Source organism: Copidosoma floridanum, unplaced genomic scaffold (assembly GCF_036245765.1).
Source record: "Copidosoma floridanum isolate Cflo_tuat_1 unplaced genomic scaffold, Cflo_Japanese_pri ptg000011l, whole genome shotgun sequence".
Lineage (NCBI taxonomy): Eukaryota > Metazoa > Arthropoda > Insecta > Hymenoptera > Encyrtidae > Copidosoma > Copidosoma floridanum.
The window spans coordinates 4,582,047-4,600,825 of NW_028321888.1; the positions used below are offsets into that span (position 1 = coordinate 4,582,047).

Consider the following 18,779-nt stretch of genomic DNA (forward strand, 5'->3'; position numbering starts at 1 on the left):
ATTAATATTACAATTTTGAATTTCCACGTGTCTTTGGCAATGCCCCTTCACTGCTGTGCTGTCTGCTCGACGGAACATTCTCCCTAGATCGTACAGCTATACATACGATCTAGGAAAAAAGTTCCGATATTGAATCCGCCTAACCCAACGCTGGCGTTAGCAATCTCTCTACTCATCTCTGACCGTAGGTGCGTTCCGTAAGTATGCTCTAGCAGTTAATCTTTAAGTATCTGGGTATCCTAGATGACATTAAAGTGCAAGGCGAAAAGTATAACATGTTATCTCTCTTACACTAATGAGTTATCTACATATTATCTAAATACTTGAATTAAACCATAGAAGTATAAGAATTATTCGCTACGTGCACAATTTTGAAGCAGCGCCACCGAGGGAAAAACAAGAACTATTGGTCTAGCACAGCAAAAGGCAATATTCGCGATATGTGCTTGATACCTGTAGGACAGTGTAGGAACACAGCACCTCGATAGATACACGAAAAGTTCTGTGTTCATTATATCACGAATGAATACAATGTCTCAAGCGGTACAATCCTATGTGAATAACTAAAGACAAAATTTGTACTACAAGCACCATAAGCCATAGAGGTATAAGAACTTGTTCGTTATTTAAGGGGAGAATTACGTCAACTGTCCCAGCGCCACGGTGGACGGCCCCCGTGGGCGTCAAACACGACGTTTTCACTTCGTCGTTTTGGTGTCAAAACTTTGATAAAAAAATTATCTAGAAACATATTCTTACGTATTTTTCCCTCAGCTTTCCAGTGGTGGCATCAGTTTTTCGAAAATTTGCTCCCATAACCTCGAAAAATGCACTTGTTTGAAAAACACGTTTTATCTCCATGATCTTCAACTTTTGGAATTTTTTCGATAGTCTAGATCGAAAGATTAGACATTTTTACGTAGATATCGACAATAAAAAAAGAGGGGTTTTTCGTTTTTATAACGTATTTAAACGACGAACGAGACGATGCGAGCCTCGGTGGAAGGAGAAATTTGCATCACCTAACGATAAGCGAGAGAGAATCACGTTGCTCACCCTCGCCCCGAAATTTTGGAACCGAAGAGAGCTTATAAAAGAATTTGGTTGCACAGATAGAGAAGCTAGGCAAGCTTTAAATTTAGTTGCTGAACGTGGCATACTCTCATGGCCCGATAAAAAAAAAAAGGAAAAGTTTTATTTGCTGATGTTGAGGTCTGCGTAAAAAATTTTTACGAGCGTGACAGTGTCAGCCGCTTGATGCCTGGATTAAAAGATTATGTTTCTGTGAAATAGGATAATGGTCAACGTGTTCATGTACAAAAACAATTATTACTTTGAAATTTGAACGAACTATTCATTTTATTTAAAGAAGAGCATGAAAATGTCAAAGGGGGTCTCACGAAATTCGTACAGCTCAGACGTCCTCACTGTATCTTAGCCGGAAGTAGTGGCACGCATAACGTTTGCGTATGCGTGCATCACGAAAACGTAAAACTGATGCTAGATGCACTAAATTTAGAAGAATTAACGAAACCCACGGCAACACCTCTTAAAAATTCCACGGACTGTTTGAACGCCATTGTTTGCGACAATCCTTCCGAAAATTGTTTTTTAGGAAAATGTTTAGATTGTCCCAATTTCGGAAAACTTCGAAGATTATTATTAGATTCGCTAGAAGCTGAAGGAATTTCAATATTTAATCAATATTTATCTTTTTTTATTTCTTTATTATAAAATTGTTGTATATATGAATAAATTTTATCAAAACATTTATTATTTATCCATTGTTAACATGGGTTAACTAATTGTTGTTTACATTGCTACTACTACATTATATATTATATAGCCAAACAGACTCATTGTAACAGACGACACACGCGCTGCTGCCGCGCGTGGCCCTGCCGCCGCGGCTTGCATCGTCTCGTTCGTCGTTTAAATACAATATAAAAACGAAAAACACCTCTTTTTTTATTGTCGATATCTCCGTAAAAATGTCTCTTCTTTCGATCTAGACTATCAAAAAAATTTCAAAAGTTGAAGATCATGGAGATAAAACGTGTTTTTCAATCAAGTGCATTTTTCGAGGTTATGGGAGCAAATTTTCAAAAAACTGATGCCACCACTGGAAAGCTGAGAAAAAAATACGTAAGAATATGTTTTTAAATAATTTTTTTATCAAAGTTTTGACACCGAAACGACGAGTTGAAAACGTCGTGTTTGACGCCCGCGCGGGCTGTCCACCGCGGCGCTGGGACAGTTGACGTGATTCTCCCCATAAGTTCTTATACCTCTATGACTATAAGCGCTTGAGTATTACTTAAATGCAAGTCCGTGTACTGTGTGATACGTGATACGTTTTATTAGTTTGCAATGTAGTCAACACAGACCTCCTCTGACCAATCAGAGAGCTCCATTAGCCCAATACCGGTGTGTTACACAGTATGTACACACGTTCATACGATACGCTTGGAGGATCAGGCCCCAGCTAGAAACTCTAAGAAATACACAGTATACGATGTATTTCATTGCGTTTTTAAAATGAACATGCTTGAGTAAAATATGTACATACTACTCATAATTTTATCAAAAATTTAACCCTTAGAATGGTTGTCGATGTATTAACATATAACTTTCTGATGATAGTAATGCTTAGCAGTCTGCTAGCAGAAGACAAACATATGTCGTTTAGTTTCACATATTAGCACAGGTATTGCTGTGATGGCTTTTTCAGCTTGTGCACGTAGCGAAAGCCTCTATGAATTAAACGGCCAGTGCTTACGGAACGCATCCCGTACCGTGTCTGATCAACAGTTCCGTTATTCGTCTAGAAACCCTTAGGGTGCAAAATGATAGATATAACAAGATATTGTGAATCAGTAATTTTTGGTAGTACTAATTAAAATATCGGTTTGTAATTTTTTCATTAGATTGTTTCACAATACAGCAGGTTATACGCATGTAGCTAAAAATTTTTAAACAAAATACTAATCGTAAGAACGATTGATTTTGAAATTACAAGTATGATTGTAAATGTAAGTAAGAGGTTGTAAGCTCAGTGAACTACAAGTTGTTCAATTAAGAGTACCATAAAATTTCTTCTTGTTTTCAGTATATTAAGTATTCAAAATGCATTACTTATTTCAGATCATTTATTTTCATAATGTTAATAGTGTTTCAGTCCAGTAAAATTGCACTAAATGTTTGAAAAACTTTTTTAGCATTACATAGTATCCTGTCAAGTTCAATGTACTGTGCATTAATTACGATAATTTTACTATTTAGATATATTTTTAAATAATAACTTTTCTTTAAAGAACTTGTGGAGTCTTGTGCTATAGTTAAAAAAGTCGATCTCATGTAGTGTGATAATATCGAGGATAATATGTTGATATTTTCCAATCAACTAAGCAGTTTCTGAACTAGGCATTTGGTGGAGAAATGGGCGTTGTTGAAAATTTTTGTACCTAAACTTACTGATTAGTAATAATATAATAAATATTTTTGGAAGGTGGGTCCACGATTATATTAAAATAGAAATTTAAAGAAGTTTACATCTAATGAACGGTATTAGTTAAACTGGAAACAAATGTACCAACTTGAAGAGCAGAAAGTTTCCTATGGATTTGGACTTGGACAAGCGCCAAAATTGGAGAAAACAACTGTCAACAGTTTAATAGGCGTAAACGAGAGTATTGCGTTTTTTTTGTGGTCAGCTTTAAACGTTTGTCTAAAAAATTCAGTTTGTCAAATCGTTTTAACTTTTTTTTTATGAATATTGGACTCAAAAACTACTGAATTTCGCTTTTAGAAATTTATAAAAGTTCAGTTGCCTATGCTGGTATTATTGCGAGCCCGTATATATTATTGTGCACGTATTTTTGTGGTCAATTTCAAAACTAAATCAACGAGGTATCCGCAATAATACTATCAGTGAACGAGGTTATGTGTGTACCAGTTATTGTGGACGTGGTTTTTTGTTATGCAAATGGAAAGTTTTAAAGGCTATTTTGGAACTGAAGTTCAAGGAATTAGGTACTTTCTAACTTGATTTAATGATTTTAAGTGCTTACTCACCGTAACTCATTAGTTCAATTAAAATATACGCATTATTGGAAGGTACCGCAAAAATTGGAGCGACCGCAACTATTACACGGAGGATTATTGTCCTAATAAAAGTCGATTCTTAAAATAGCGTCCTCGTTAATTAATGTGTTGTAACCAAAAAGTACGATGTATGACACAAACATTTCAAGTGCATGCAGCATCATAAAATCAAGGTGTATGTAAACGGTTATATTGCGTGCATACACTGCTAATCTCGATGTCACAATACATACACCTAAGTTTTCAGTGAACGCTCTTGCATTCACTGAAATTTCCAGTGTACGTTGAAGCGTTCACTGAAATTTCCAGTGTACGTTGAAGCGGTCACCCAAGTTGAGATTTTGTATCCATATACCATGATACAATGATACGTTAATAAAGTTATTGATACACGGGAAAATTTTAGAAAGGGTTTGACTTTTCAATAAGTTGCAAGGTACAAAGTTTTAATGATGCGTTTGTGTAACCAGGAACGTTTGATACTCACAACCATATGATACGAGCCACATAACCTGTAAAGTGTCAACTTATAAATATCCTACACGGCACCTTAAGTTTCACCGAGATTTTGGATGCATCCTGCGTCGTACATCGAAAATCTCGGTGTACGCTGTGTCGTACATCGAGAATTTCGATGTACGATATATTTACACGCAAAGTGACCGTGCACACGCACCTTAATTTTTTGTTATCAGTGTACCTTAAAAATAACGTGTCATACATCATACTTTATTGTTCATACATGCTTATTGACGATGCTCTTTTATTGTTCATCGAAGTTTTCAGTGCTTGCATGTGAGAACAGTGATTATTTAGGACAATAATCCTCCGTGTATACTTTGTTTACCTCTACACATTTGTATAAGTAAACGAGACAGAGCAAGTGACCGCCTGAACAGTAATGAGAGGGTCCCTAATGAGCCCTCTGTAGCTCAACTCTAGAGGACCCACTGAGGCAAAATGATGGGGCATTTGGTAGGTATCCTGATTAGTCTGTAATATTTTGTATCCAGGGCTCATGCTACTACATGAAACGAAAAATGAATATACTAATCACCTTAAGTTATGTTAAAAGTGTTTAGCTTTGCTGGAAAAAACTTTCAAGCCGATATCTTGATTTCTAAATAAGATAATAACATAGTCAACATGTCGTTTCCGTACCCGGTCCCAATCTCAATTTTACACCTAAAAACTCCTACTAAAAAGAAAATGAGCTTTTCTGCCATATCCACGCACATACATGGTCAAGTGTGTAGATTCTACGATTTCTTTGGCGACATAAAGTAAGAGTAGTATTCGATAAAGAACTCATCAAGAATTGTGAGAAAAAAATCATTATACAATTCGAGGCAAGCCTCGAGGCTGAGCATTTATTTTCAGTTATTGCTGCATGATGCTTTTTTACGTAATTTAATGGTGCTAAATTTTCGTGCATTTTTTTGAACACATGAAATGGTTAAGGTTTTATTTTCATCTTCAGCCGCTTCATTTACTTTCGTACGGGCTCTTCGACGATAGCAGTAGCGGCTCACTTCGATAGTGTGAGCAAACAAGATTTTTGGCTGAGAAATTTAGACTGGGCCACAAAAAATTTTTTTGAACGTATCTCAAGCCCGACAATAAACTAACTATATGAGGACCTAAAAAAATATCAACTACGGGTCCTTAAAGAATGGTAAAAATAGACAACACAGGTTTTTCACTGTTATCGGAAAAGGCGTAATTCGGACAAAAAACGTTTTACATAAACAAGATTCACAATTTTAAGACAAACAAAACGAACCCTGATTGGCCTCAATCGGCCTTACCATTTTTCCACAAATTACCAAAAAGTGCGAATGTTGCCCTATTTTATTGATGGTTTGTAACTGGCGTTCTAATTGCTATTTTGACTTCAAATTCAGCAGAACATAAGGTTTGTGGTTTGTAACAACCTCAAAAAAATTTCAAAATGATCGTATGCATACTTTTTGCAATCCGTCAAAGAAACTAGAAAAAAGTCCTTTCGCACAATGGCTCTGCAAAAGTTGTTAGACCAGATAAAACTATTTTTTTAAATACCTTCTTTTAAAAAGTCTTTAAGGAGGCTCCATCGCCTACTACGGTAGTCAATTCAGTGACGATCGATGCGATGTCACATGAAGAAAGCTTCCTTTTATACTAGTGGTATGTTGGTAATGAAGTTTGTTTTATTTTTAACTGAATCCACCTGCCATTATAAATATATAGTTTACTATATATTTGTACAGTCAGCTGAAGAATAATTTGATATTATTGATTGCCGTATTTTACTACATTATTACCCAACAAATAAATTTAATTGAAAAATCATTATGAAAGTTTTCATGTTATTTTATAAATTCAAATTTTCTTTATTGCGCGCGCTTCCTAAACCAATATGGCCGGCAGTGTTTGTCACTGCACTCACCGAACGTAACTGCAGACCACAATAGTATTTTAGCTATTTTATCAATTTTTTATCGCCAACGCCTATAAAGTCACCTGGTCTCTTAAAGATGAGAGTGTCAGGGTTACGGTAAGTATATTTTTTTTGCTTGTACATTCCATTTTAGTAGTTTAATTGATAGTTAAAAGTTTGCTTCAGGCCTTCAGCCATAAGAGATTGTGTTAAGCGAGCTCGAAAAGTGCTGACTTTGAATTGAATTATCTCCGGATTTTGATCGCCAACCCATAAAAATAAAGATACCATTGGATTCAGCGCGATCTCTACTTCAGTAATATATCAGTCTAAGTTCTTTTACATTCCGTGATAGAGCCTCCTTAAACCAACACTAATTAAATTTCCTAATTAAATTTCTGTATCCCTCACTTTTTTGTTAGTATGCTAAAGATGTAATCGAAAACAAGTGTTAGTAAAGTACCAGTGGTAGCGCTGGCATGCGCGCGCCGCCGATTTAGGCCATGCCCTCTTCCTCACAGTGCCGTCGACGCGTTTTCAAGCGAGTTGTTTCAAACTGTTGCAGTCGACAAAACTATCGATATCTCCTGATCTTAACATCGTAAGTTAATAATTTTTTTTTTTTTTTTTTTTTTTTAATACGAGGTAGCTTGTGATAATTAGAGTGTGATAATTAGAGAACTACAAACTCATATTCTATGTGATTTTTAAAAATACATATTATTTTACAGATAATTTTATTAGCTAGCTGTCTCATTCATTTTTAATATAAAAAGTTGTTGCAACGCAATAGCCTGTAACAACAAACTCTCACCACCTGGTGAGAGTATCCGAACGGAGCCACAGTGCCGCCGTATACTCATTAGATGAGGACATATCCCCTCTCAGCGCTCTCAAAAATGACTTCCAAACTTACGAAAAATTCAAATTGGCTATATGAAGCAACACGCAAAACCACAGATAACTTGACGAAATTTCACACCCAATAACTTAAAAAAATTAATCTCAAGCTATTAAACCTGATAACCTAACGCGCCCATCACCAGTCTCACTAGGTTTATTTATTAAGAAAATAAATAACATAACGCAAGCGCCAATCACCGCACAACCCTGGGTGCTTTTGGTCATTTTAATAATTAATAAAATTTATTGATTAATAACGCAAGAACCTATCACAACATAACCCGGGGCACTTACTAGTCTCTTTATTTATTAATGAAATAAATAAAATAACTCAAACGCCAATCATCACGCGACCCAAAGCGCTTACTGGTTACTTTATTTGTTAATAAAAAAACGCAATTACCTATCACCGCACAACCCGGGGTGCTAACTGGTTGCTTAATTTATTTATAAAATAACACAATAGCCAATCACCACATAATCCAGGGCGCTTACTGGTCTTTTCATTAATAAACAATATAAATAAAATAACGCAAGTGCTAGTCACCGCACAACCCGGGGCGCTTACGAGTCACTTTATTTATTAATAAAATTAATAAAAAAACGTAAGCGCCAATCGCTGCACAAACACGGGCTCTTATTGGTAATTTTAATGATTAAAAAAGTTCTTAATTAATAACGTGACTGCCAATCACCACATAACCTGGAGCACTCACTGGTCTCTTTATTTATTAATAGAATAAATAAAATAACGCAAGCTCTAATAATAACACAACGCAGAGCGCTTACTTGTGTCTTTATTTATTAATTCAATGAATAAAATAACTCCAGCACCAATCACTCCACAATCTGGGGCACTTACTTGTCTCTTTATTGTTTAGTAAGATAGATGAAATTACGCAAGCGCCATTTACCACATAATCTGGGGTGCTGTCTAGTCACTTTATTTATTGATAAAATAAACAAAATAATGCAAGTGCCACTCACTACACAACCCGGGTTGCTTACTGGTCATTTAATTTATTGATAAAAAAATAAAATGAGGTAAGCACCATCTGCCGCACAACCTGAAGCGTTCACTGGTCGTTTCATCTATTCATGAAATAGATGATATCGCAAGCGCCAATAATTCCACAACCGGGTGCATTTACTGGTCTCTTTATTTATTAACAAAATAACGCAAGGGCCAATTACCGCACAACTTGATGCACTTACTGGTCTCTTTACTTATTAAGAAAATAAATAAAATAACGCAAGTGCCAATAACCGTACTACCCTAGGTGCTTACTGGTGTCTTCATTTATTAATGAAATAAATAATATCACGCAAGCGCCAATCACCGCTCAGTCCGAGGCCCCTACTGATCATTTTAATAATTAATAAAATAAATCAACTAATAACGCAAATGCCGATCACCGCATAACTTGAGGCACTTACTTATTTTCTTATTTATTATTGAAATAAATAAAATAACGCAAACTCCAATAACCACGCAACCGAGACCATTTACTGGTCTCTTTTTTTATTATTAAAATACATAAAATAATACCAGCGTGAATCACCCTATAACCCAGGGTTCTTACTGGTTACATTATTCATCATTGAAGTAAATAAAATAATGCAAAGGCTCATCACCACACATCCGGGGCCGCTGCCTGGTCTCTTTATTCATTAATAAAATAAATAAAATAACGCACGCGCCAATAACCGCATAACCTAAGGCGCCTATTGGTCATTTTGATGATGAGTGAAATTAATTAATATAAACGAAAGTGCCAATTACCACTTACAACCAGGTGCTTACTAGTTTTTTTATTTATCAATAAAATAAATAAAGTAAAGCAAGTGCTAATCACCGTACAACGTGAAGAGCTCACTGGTTGCTGTATCTATTGATAAAATAAATAATTTATCCCAAACACCAATTACCCTAAAACCTGGGGCACTTACTGGTCTCTTTATTTATTAACAAAATAACGTAAGGGCCTATCACTGCACATTTTTGAGCGCTTACTGGTATCTTTATTTATCAACAAAATAAATAAAAATACGCCAGCGCCAATCACCAATCATTCGGGGTGTTCACCGATCACTTTATCCATTAATAAAATAAATAATAGTAACTCTAGCACCTATCACCACACAACCTGAGGCGCTTACTCGTCTCTTTATTGATTAATAAAATAAATGGGATAATGCAAGCGCATAATGCACCGTATATTGTAAAGGGCAGAGGCCCTAGATTATCCCGCGTTGTCTGCCTGTGCCGCGATTTTGCGCCGCGAGCACGTTGAGCAACCGCGCTCGACAAGCGTATACACACACACATGCATACACCTGCGAGTATTTTTTGTAATTTTCTATTTTTTTTTTTTTTAATATATGTTATTTTAAATTTCTAATACTCGCTAGTGTTTATTTTTTTAAGTGTGTCCCGTGTTCCCCTGTGTCGTGATTAAGTCGTCGCGAGAAGCGACGATACTTGCAGCCATGATACTTGGCCCCTGCGTTGTCTCGATGGACGAGACCTGCGTATACATATTGTAGAGACTATACACCGGCAGACTCGAGTAGGTCACAAAGCAGCGGCTTTGTTTACGTGATAATGTTGAGCTGTTGCTGACTTCCAACACTCAAAATTTTTGTGTGTGAATGCTAGTGAGAGAGAAAATAATATTTTGAGACAAAATATTATTTTCAATAGCCAACAAGCGTAGCCTGTGAAATTCGATTTTCGTAGACAGCGTATGCTGATCTACAGCGCATACGGCATAGTATACACTGGTACACATGTAGACACGGCTATTCGCTCCTCGCGGCTCGTTGTGCAATGAGCACATAAGCAGTAGTGTACGTGTGCAAGGTACACTATACATATACATAACTGTACGTAACATTGTACTACACACGTACACACATACCAAAAGAGAGAGTTGAGAGAACTGATATCCCTACAGCTAATAGCTTTTAAAGAAGCTATACATTAAATTATAAATTTAATTGAAAGCCTCAAGGTTTAAATATAGGCGGAAAAGTTGTGTCCAGCTAACGCCTTGGCACAAACTTCCCCTACCCGTCAGCTCTCTTCCTCAAGCTAATTTCTGCACTGCGACACAGTACACTAACTGCAAATAAATTGTGTATCACGAATTTTAGCACCTCAAAGGTCCATGACAACACCGGTTAGTTCTGAAGAGGACAAACTGACTGAATTTTGTAGGTCAGCAATAAAAGAGGACCTGGGCATCGATTTTTTTAGAAAATCTCGAGCTGTTAACGACTAGCAGTACTGCAGTCAGGGCTTATCGCCTTTATCAGTGGCTCGCGGGGAGATACGTCCCCGAAGACTTCGAGCCGGTGGAGGACGTCAACGCAGCCATAGGACGACGTATAGAGCCTCGTCACCTCATGATAGCAAAAGCTTGCGAGGAGTTTGCAAAAGCAAACGACGATGAAATTGACGTCTTACATCCACTACAAATGGTGCGGGATAGTAAGGAGGTGAACAAACCCCTAAGAGCCACGTCAATGTCGGCAATGACAAGCACGCAGCCCGGAGCCCTGGATATCCGAGTTACCGATACGAACGAAGACGAGCTTCTCATTAATACGTCCTCGCCAATCGGGAACTGGGACGAGTATGGAAGGGCTCGATCATCTCAGACTCTTGAAGACGAGAACAGATGGCTGCGTAGTAGAATATTAAAAGCCAATGAAAGCATCGCGAACTTGACTTAAGTAAGGTCAGCTTGTACAGCGTATAAGAGCCACTCACAAATATGGAACTTGCCAGTTCAAGACAAGCAAGGGGGCCAACGTGCCGGTGAGAAGGCGCCAAATAATATTCGTCGAGCAGGCGTTTGCAGATCTCGCAGGATCACAAGCTACGCTGTTCAGAAACGGCCGATATAACGTAGACATAGCGTCAGCGTCGGCACACATTTTAGTACCACCGCCACACTCGTCGATGAGACCCTTATGGTCACCTACACCAGTTAGCCGGGTGCAAGCGATATGCCCGGTATGCGCGGTAACAAGCGCATACATGGCATCGGTAAGATACCCGCAGATGAGGGGGCACTCAATGGCGCCACCTGCGCGTACAACCTTGACACAAGTGCTTATAATGTGGCCACACACGTACGTGGTAAGCTCGTCAACGCGCCCGACGTACTTCAACCTGCCCCCGTATTTGGCTGCACCAGTTGACCCCACACGTCCAGCCTGGTCGGGGGGGGGGGGGGAGTCTCTTGTCTCCAGCGGAAAGACAGTTGAGGTCAAGCAGGTCGCACGTCGATTCCGGATGCCGTGACTTAAGACAAATTGTCCGGCGATGGAACGTAAAGTTCACGGGGGAAAGTCACGATAATTTCGACACTTTCCTCACGCGCACTGCTCGGATTTGATGGAAGTAGAGCTTTTCCAAACTCTGCCGGAATTTACGAGCGGCATCGCAGCAACGTGGTTCAGCAACGAATGCGATCAGTGGATCAGCTGGGCTGATTTCGTAGCCGTGGGGCAAGAGTAGTATGGCTCAGGCGAGGAGGTGCAACGTCGTCTAACCTCGGACGCGCAAATGCGCACCCAGTACTCTGGTGAGCCCATACGAAATTTCTTAACACAGATTAAGAATATCGTGGGTGAATTTAACCTCCGTGGCTGGTCGAACGTCAGTTGGACCTGTTCCACAGGAATATGCGTCCTGAGTTACAAAATCGAATCTGACGTGACGAGGTGCGCAGCGTGGCAGAGCTGCTACAAAGAGCCACCGCGGCCGAGCGCCTCTTGAACCTTAGGCGTGCGTTCCGTGAGCCATCCATACCTGAACACTTTAACCTGCCAGAACCAGCTCACAAGCCCAAGGCTAAGGCTATGGAGGCCAAGAAACAGCCAAGGGTTGCGGGTATAAGCGAAGTCCAACCTTTAAGTGGTAGCTCACTAGAGATAGCGTCCATCTGCAACGAACAAGCTGCCCTTCGAAAGGCAATCGAGGAGCTGTCAAAGAAATTGGCTAATACTCCTAAGATAGCCGGGTTCGATGTGATGGACGAGTACTTGGCAGAAATAGTCGATGAGTTAGCCGAGAAGAAGGTTAGAAAACCTGCTATTGACGAGGACATGTTGAAGGTGCTGCTTGACTTTCATTACGTCCAGAAGCGTCGAACGTGCCTGGCTAAATGTGCCAATGAGCCAAAGCAGAGCTCCCGCCCCTCAAACGGTTCTCGTAAGCAAGGGTGACGGTCACCCTCTCCCCCTCCCCAAGGGAAGGGACGCCGAGGGTCAGATTCACGCTCACCAAGGCGGAATGCCAACAGTGGGTCTGACATGAAAGTCCCAGGCACCCAGAGAGACAGGTCCCCTTCGCAGGAGTCACAGCTACGCTGCTATAAGTGCAACCATTTAAGCCACTATGCTGCAGATAGCCAACTCCTGTGGTTGGCAACTACGTCCCACGATGGGAAGCGCGGTGATAGCCGATTGACGACCGTCATGCACTGCCCGAGTTAGACACTGATTACTACCTTGGCGCTAACTTTATTAACGCTTTCGGGACCGTCCACGATGCTATCGATAAAGTTCCGGTGCTAAAAGGACAAGGGACCAAGATTCCCCTAGAGGTAGCAGGACCGTCAGCGACAGGCGAGGTCCGACTCGCTGCCATCGGGCTACATGAAATCTCGTCCGAGCAACACGAGGAGTTGCAGACCCTTCTGGACCGCTACGTGAATTGTGAAGCTCCTTTAGGATGCACTACGTGGATCGAGCACGAGATCAAAGTAGCCGTACAACTCAGAGCGCTTACTGGTTGCTTCATCTATTAATGAAATAAATAATATATCGCAATCCCCAATCACTGCACAACCCAGGCCGCTTACTAGTCTCTTTATTTATACACAAAATAACACAAGGGCCAATCGCCACACTACCTGGGGTGCTCACTGGTTTTTTCATAAAATAAATAAAATAAAGCAAGTGCCTATCACCCTACTACCCGAAGCGCTTACCAGTTGCTTTATTTATTAAAAAACAAATAATACATTGCTAGCGCCAATTACCACACAATCTAAGGCGCTTACTGGTTTCTTTATTTATTAACAAAATAACGCAAGGGCTAATCACCGGACAACTTTGGGCGCTTACTGGATTATTAATCTATTAATAGAATAAATAAAAACACGCAAGCTCCAATCACCAATCATTCGGGGTGCTTACCGGTCACTTCATTTATTAATAATATAAATAATATAACGCAAGCGCCCATCACTGCACAACCCAGGGTGTTTACTGCTCTCTTTATTCATCAATTAAATAAGCTAAATAAAGCAAGTGCCAATCACCGTACAACGTGGAGCGCTTACTGGTCTCTTTATTTAATAATAAAATATTAAAAATAACGTAAGCGCCAATCACCGCACAATCTGAGGCGTTCACTGGTCAGTTTAATAATTAATAAAATTTCTCGATTAATTACGCGAGTGCCAATCACCACATGAACCGAGGCCCTTACTGGTCTCTTTATTTATCAATCAAATAAATAAAATAACGCAAGCGCCAGTCACTGCACAACCTGGGGTGCTTACTGGTAATTTTAATAATTAATAAAATAACGCAAGCTCTAATTATCACGAAACCTGGGGTGCTTACTAGTCACCTTATTTATTTATAAAGTAAACAAAATAACGTAAGCGCTAATTACCTCACAACCCAGGGTGCTTTATGATGTCCTTATTCATTTATAAAATTTAAAAAAATAATTCAAGCTCCAATCACCACACAGCCTAGGGCATTTACTGGTCTCGTTCTTGATTCAGAAAATAAAATAAATTGCGCAAGTGCCAATGACTACACAAACTGGGGTGCTTACGGCTCAGTTTATTTATTAATAAAATGAATAAACAAACGCAAGCGCCTATCGCCACACAATTCGGAATGCTTACTGGGCGCTTCATTTGATAATAAAATACCGCTAGGGCCAATCACCACTTAACCGGGGGCGCTTACTGGTCTCTTTAATGATAAATAAAATAAATTAACTAAAGCAAGCGGCAAGGACCACACAACCTGGGGTGCTTACTGGTTACTCTATTTATTACCAAAATTTATAAAATAACTCAATTTCTAATCGCAACGCAACCCAGGATGCTCACTATTCGATTTATTTATCAATAAAGTGACGCAAGGGTCAATTATCACACGACGTAGGGCGCTTTCTCATCTCTTTATTTATTAATAAAATAAACAAAATAACGCAAGTGCTAATCACCGCATAATCTGAGGTGCCTTTGGGTCAATTTCAGAATTAATAAAATTTATCAATTGTTAACGTGAGTGCTAATCACCACATAATCCGGGGTACTGACTAGTCAATTTATTTATTAACAAAATAAATAAAATTACGCAAGCATTATGAATCATACAACCTGAGGAGCTCACCGGTCTCTTTATTTATTAATAAAATAAATAAAATAACTTAAGCGCTGATCATCCTACAACCCGATGCACTTACGAGAATCCTTATTAATATATGAAATAAATAAAATAACGCACGTGCTAATTACTACACAACCTGGGACGCTTTCTGGTCACTTTAATAATTAATAAAATAAGTAAAATAACGCAAGCGCTAGTCACAACACAATTTAAAGTGCTTGTTGGCCATTTTAATACTTAATAAAATTTATAGATTAATAATAAAAGTGCCCATCAGCACAGAACCCTAGGAACTTTCTGGCGTTTTTATTTATTAATAAAATAAATAAAACAACACAAGCGCCAATCACTGCACAACCCAGGGCGCTTACTGGTTATTTTAATAATCAATAAAATAACGCAAGCTCTAATAATCACAAAACCTGGCGTGCTTACTGGTCACTTTATTTATTTAAAAAGTAAACAAGATAACGTAAGCGCCAATTATTGCCCAACCCAGGGCGTATACTGGTGTCTTTATTCATCAATAAAATTAATTGAGTACCGCAATCGCCAATCACCACAAAATCTGGGGCGCTTACTGGTCTTACTACTCTTTACTGATTAATGAAATAAATTAAATAACGCAAGTGCCAATGATCAGACAACCTGGGGTGCTTACTGGTCACTCTATTTATTACTAAAATAACTCATTTGCCATTCACCTTACAACCCAGGGCCCTCACTGGTCGCTTTATTTATTAATAAAGTAACGCAAGGGCAAATTTCCACACAACATGGGGCGCTTTCTCGCCTGTGTATATATTAATGAAATAAACAAAATAATATGGGTGCCCATCACCTCACAACCCGAGGAGCTGACTGCTCTCTTTATTTATTAATAAAATACTTAATGTAACGATAGTGCCAATCACCGCACAGTCTGAGACGTTTATTGGTCTTCTTATTGATGGATAAAATAAATGAGACATCGCAAGCGCCAATCATCACACGATCCGACACGCATACTGGTCTCTTCATTGATCAATAAAATAGACGAAAGAACGCAAGTGCCAATGACCCTACAACCTGGGGTGCTATAATAGTGCCTATAATATTAACTGAGAATCAAAACAATCAGAAACAGGTAAAAGTAGAATATTCATTTAGAATTTTAAAAGATGCAAAGCTTTATTTATTTTGGAATTTTGCACTACTCTGTAAATGATCGCTGCTCGTCGTTGTCTGGCCGCACTGGTGCGATTGCGTAGTCGGTAGAAATCAATGCTTTTTAATATGTAAAGTTAAAAAAGATTTTTACTTGTCTGAATTATTTTACAGAATTATAAATTTTTGGTCAAGAAAATGGATACGATTATCGAAACGATTATCGAACGCTGAAATATTATTTATTTCTACATAGTTGTTATAACAGTTGTGTGCGTAATAATTTGTTGTATCGTGGCATTTTATCGTGGCATTTTTATATTTACGTAATGTTGAGCAAAGAGTATTAAAAATTCTGAAGTAAATCAAGCTGTACATCTTTTACAATTCTATATGAATATACCAGTTTTATTTGTTTCGAATTTTTTTTCTTCTCTGTTACGTTTCATAAGTTTTTTTCATAAAAAGATACATTTGTCCATTCAAACCTGATATTATGTGCAATTTTCAAAGCAGCCGACCCCACATACCCACAGCTATATATGAGGTGTTTCATCCGAAACGACCAGGCTCGTATTAATAAATTTTCCCTAAATTACCGTATTTTTTGGTCATTTTTGCCATATAACACTTGAAATTAATAATTCCAGTAGACGAAAACTGTTGGAACTCAATACTTTTATACGTAATAAGTATTAGTAATAAATTTTTGGGCATTATCAGTGGCGTACAGCCTGTGATAATAGATTTTTCTCAATAGTGTGCGGAAAATGGGTGTTTTCCGCACTGGTATTAGTGTGGAAAATCGATTTTCCCACATTGTGTGCGACAAAGGTGTGCGGCAAAGGTTTTTCCGTACACTGTGCGGAAAAGGTGTGTGGCAAAGGTTTTTGTCGCACAGTGTGTGGAAAAAGTGTGCGGCAAAGGTTTTTGCCGCACAGTGTGTGGAAAAGGTGTGTGGAAAAGGTTTTGCCACACACCGGAAAAAATTTTGCTACACACTGGAAATCAAAATTCAAACCTATTTTGTACCTATTTTCCTCACACATTGCGAAAAAACTTGTACGCAACTCGTGCGGGACGATTTCCCGCACTCGTGTGATAGACTCGCACTCGTGGCCGGTGACGGTAACTCGTACCTTGCGATCACACTCGTGCTACGCACTCGTGTGCTCAACTGGTACTCGTTCCCGTCAACTCCGGCACTCGTGTGAGTCAATCACTACTCGTGCGGGAAATCATCTTTTCCGCACTTGTTACGTAAATAACTATTCCCTACATTTCCGTAATTTTCAGTCTGTTTTGCAATATAACACTTGAAATTAATAATTCTAGAAGACGAACATTGTTAGTACTTATTACTTTTATATGTACTAAGTGATATCAATAAATGTCTATGCATTATCAGTGGCGTACAGCCTGTGATTATAAATTTTTCCTAAATTTCCGTATTTTTTAGTCATTTTTGCGATGTAAAACTTGTAATAATTAATTCGGAATACAAAATTAATAGAACTTGTAACTTTTATATGCACTTAGTAATATAAATAAATATATATATGCATAATTAGGGGTGTTTAGCCCGTGACAATAAATTTTCCCTTAATTTCTGTGTTTTTCGTATATTTTTACGATATAAAACAGGAAATTAATAATTTTGAAAAACGAAAATTGTTGAAACTTATAACTATCAAATGAACTAAGTTACATCAATAAATGTCTATACATGATCAGTGGTGTACAGCCCGTGACAATAAATTTTCCTTAAATTACTGTATTTTTTTGTCATATTTTCTACATACAACTTGAAATTAATAATTTCGGAAGACAAAAATTAATAAAACTTGTAACTTTTATATGCACCAAGTAATATCAATGAATTTGTATGCATTATTAGTAGCGTTCAGCCCTTGACAATAGATTTTTCTTAAATTTCAGCATTCTTCGGTTATTTTTGCGATGTTAAACTCGAAATTAATAATTTAAGAAGCCGAAAATTGTTAAAACTCAGTACTTCTTTATGTACAAAGAAATATTGACAAATTTTTTGCATTACAAGTGGCGTACAGCCCGTGACAACAAATTTTCCCTAATTTTCCGTATCTTTCGGTCATTTCTACGATATAACACTTGAAATTAATAGTTCCGAAAGACGAAAATTGTTGAAAGTCATCACTTTTATGTGTACAAAGTCATAATAATATATTTATATGCATTCTCAGTAGCGTGCAGCCTGTGATTATAAATTTTTCCTAAATTTCCGTATTTTTTGGTCACTATTGCGATGTTAAACTTGAAATTATTAATTCGGAATACAAAATTAGTAGAACTTGTAACTTTCATATGCACTTAGTAATATCAATAAATATATATGCATTATTAGTGGTGTTTAGCCCGTGACAATAAATTTTCCCTTGATTTCTGTGTTCTTCGGTTATTTTTGCGATACAAAACGAGAAATTAATAATTCTGGAAGACGAAAATTGATGGAGCTTAATACTCTCATGTATTAGTGTATAGTATACTTAGTAGTAACATTAATAAATTTTATTGCATCATTAGTGGCGTACAGCCTGTGATAATAAATTTTCCTTACATTTTCGTATTTTTCGGTCATTTATATGATACAAAACTTAAAATTAATAATTTCACAGTCGAAAATTGTTGAAACTTATAACTCATATGTGCTAAGTAATATCAATAAATGTCTATGCATGATCAGTGGCGTACAGCTTGTGACAATAAAATTTCCCTTAATTTCTGTATTTTTTTGTTA

The 18,779-nt window shown here is 37.8% G+C and overlaps 1 protein-coding gene across 4 annotated transcripts in view; it reads left to right on the forward strand.

Annotated features, from left to right (window-relative positions):
• The first annotated feature begins 2,833 nt into the window (after positions 1-2,833).
• Positions 2,834-18,779, forward strand: part of mRpL45 (mitochondrial ribosomal protein L45) — a 243,815-nt gene continuing 227,869 nt past the window's right edge. For 2 of the 4 annotated variants that reach the window (XM_089589957.1, XM_089589960.1), the window contains exon 1: positions 4,950-5,079. In XM_089589957.1, coding sequence (XP_089446083.1) covers positions 5,065-5,079 — 15 coding nt within the window. In that variant the 5' untranslated portion in view covers positions 4,950-5,064. Of the gene's footprint in view, positions 3,033-4,949; positions 5,080-18,779 lie in introns of those variants that run through there. The other 2 variants (XM_089589961.1, XM_089589958.1) reach the window with 2 other exon arrangements.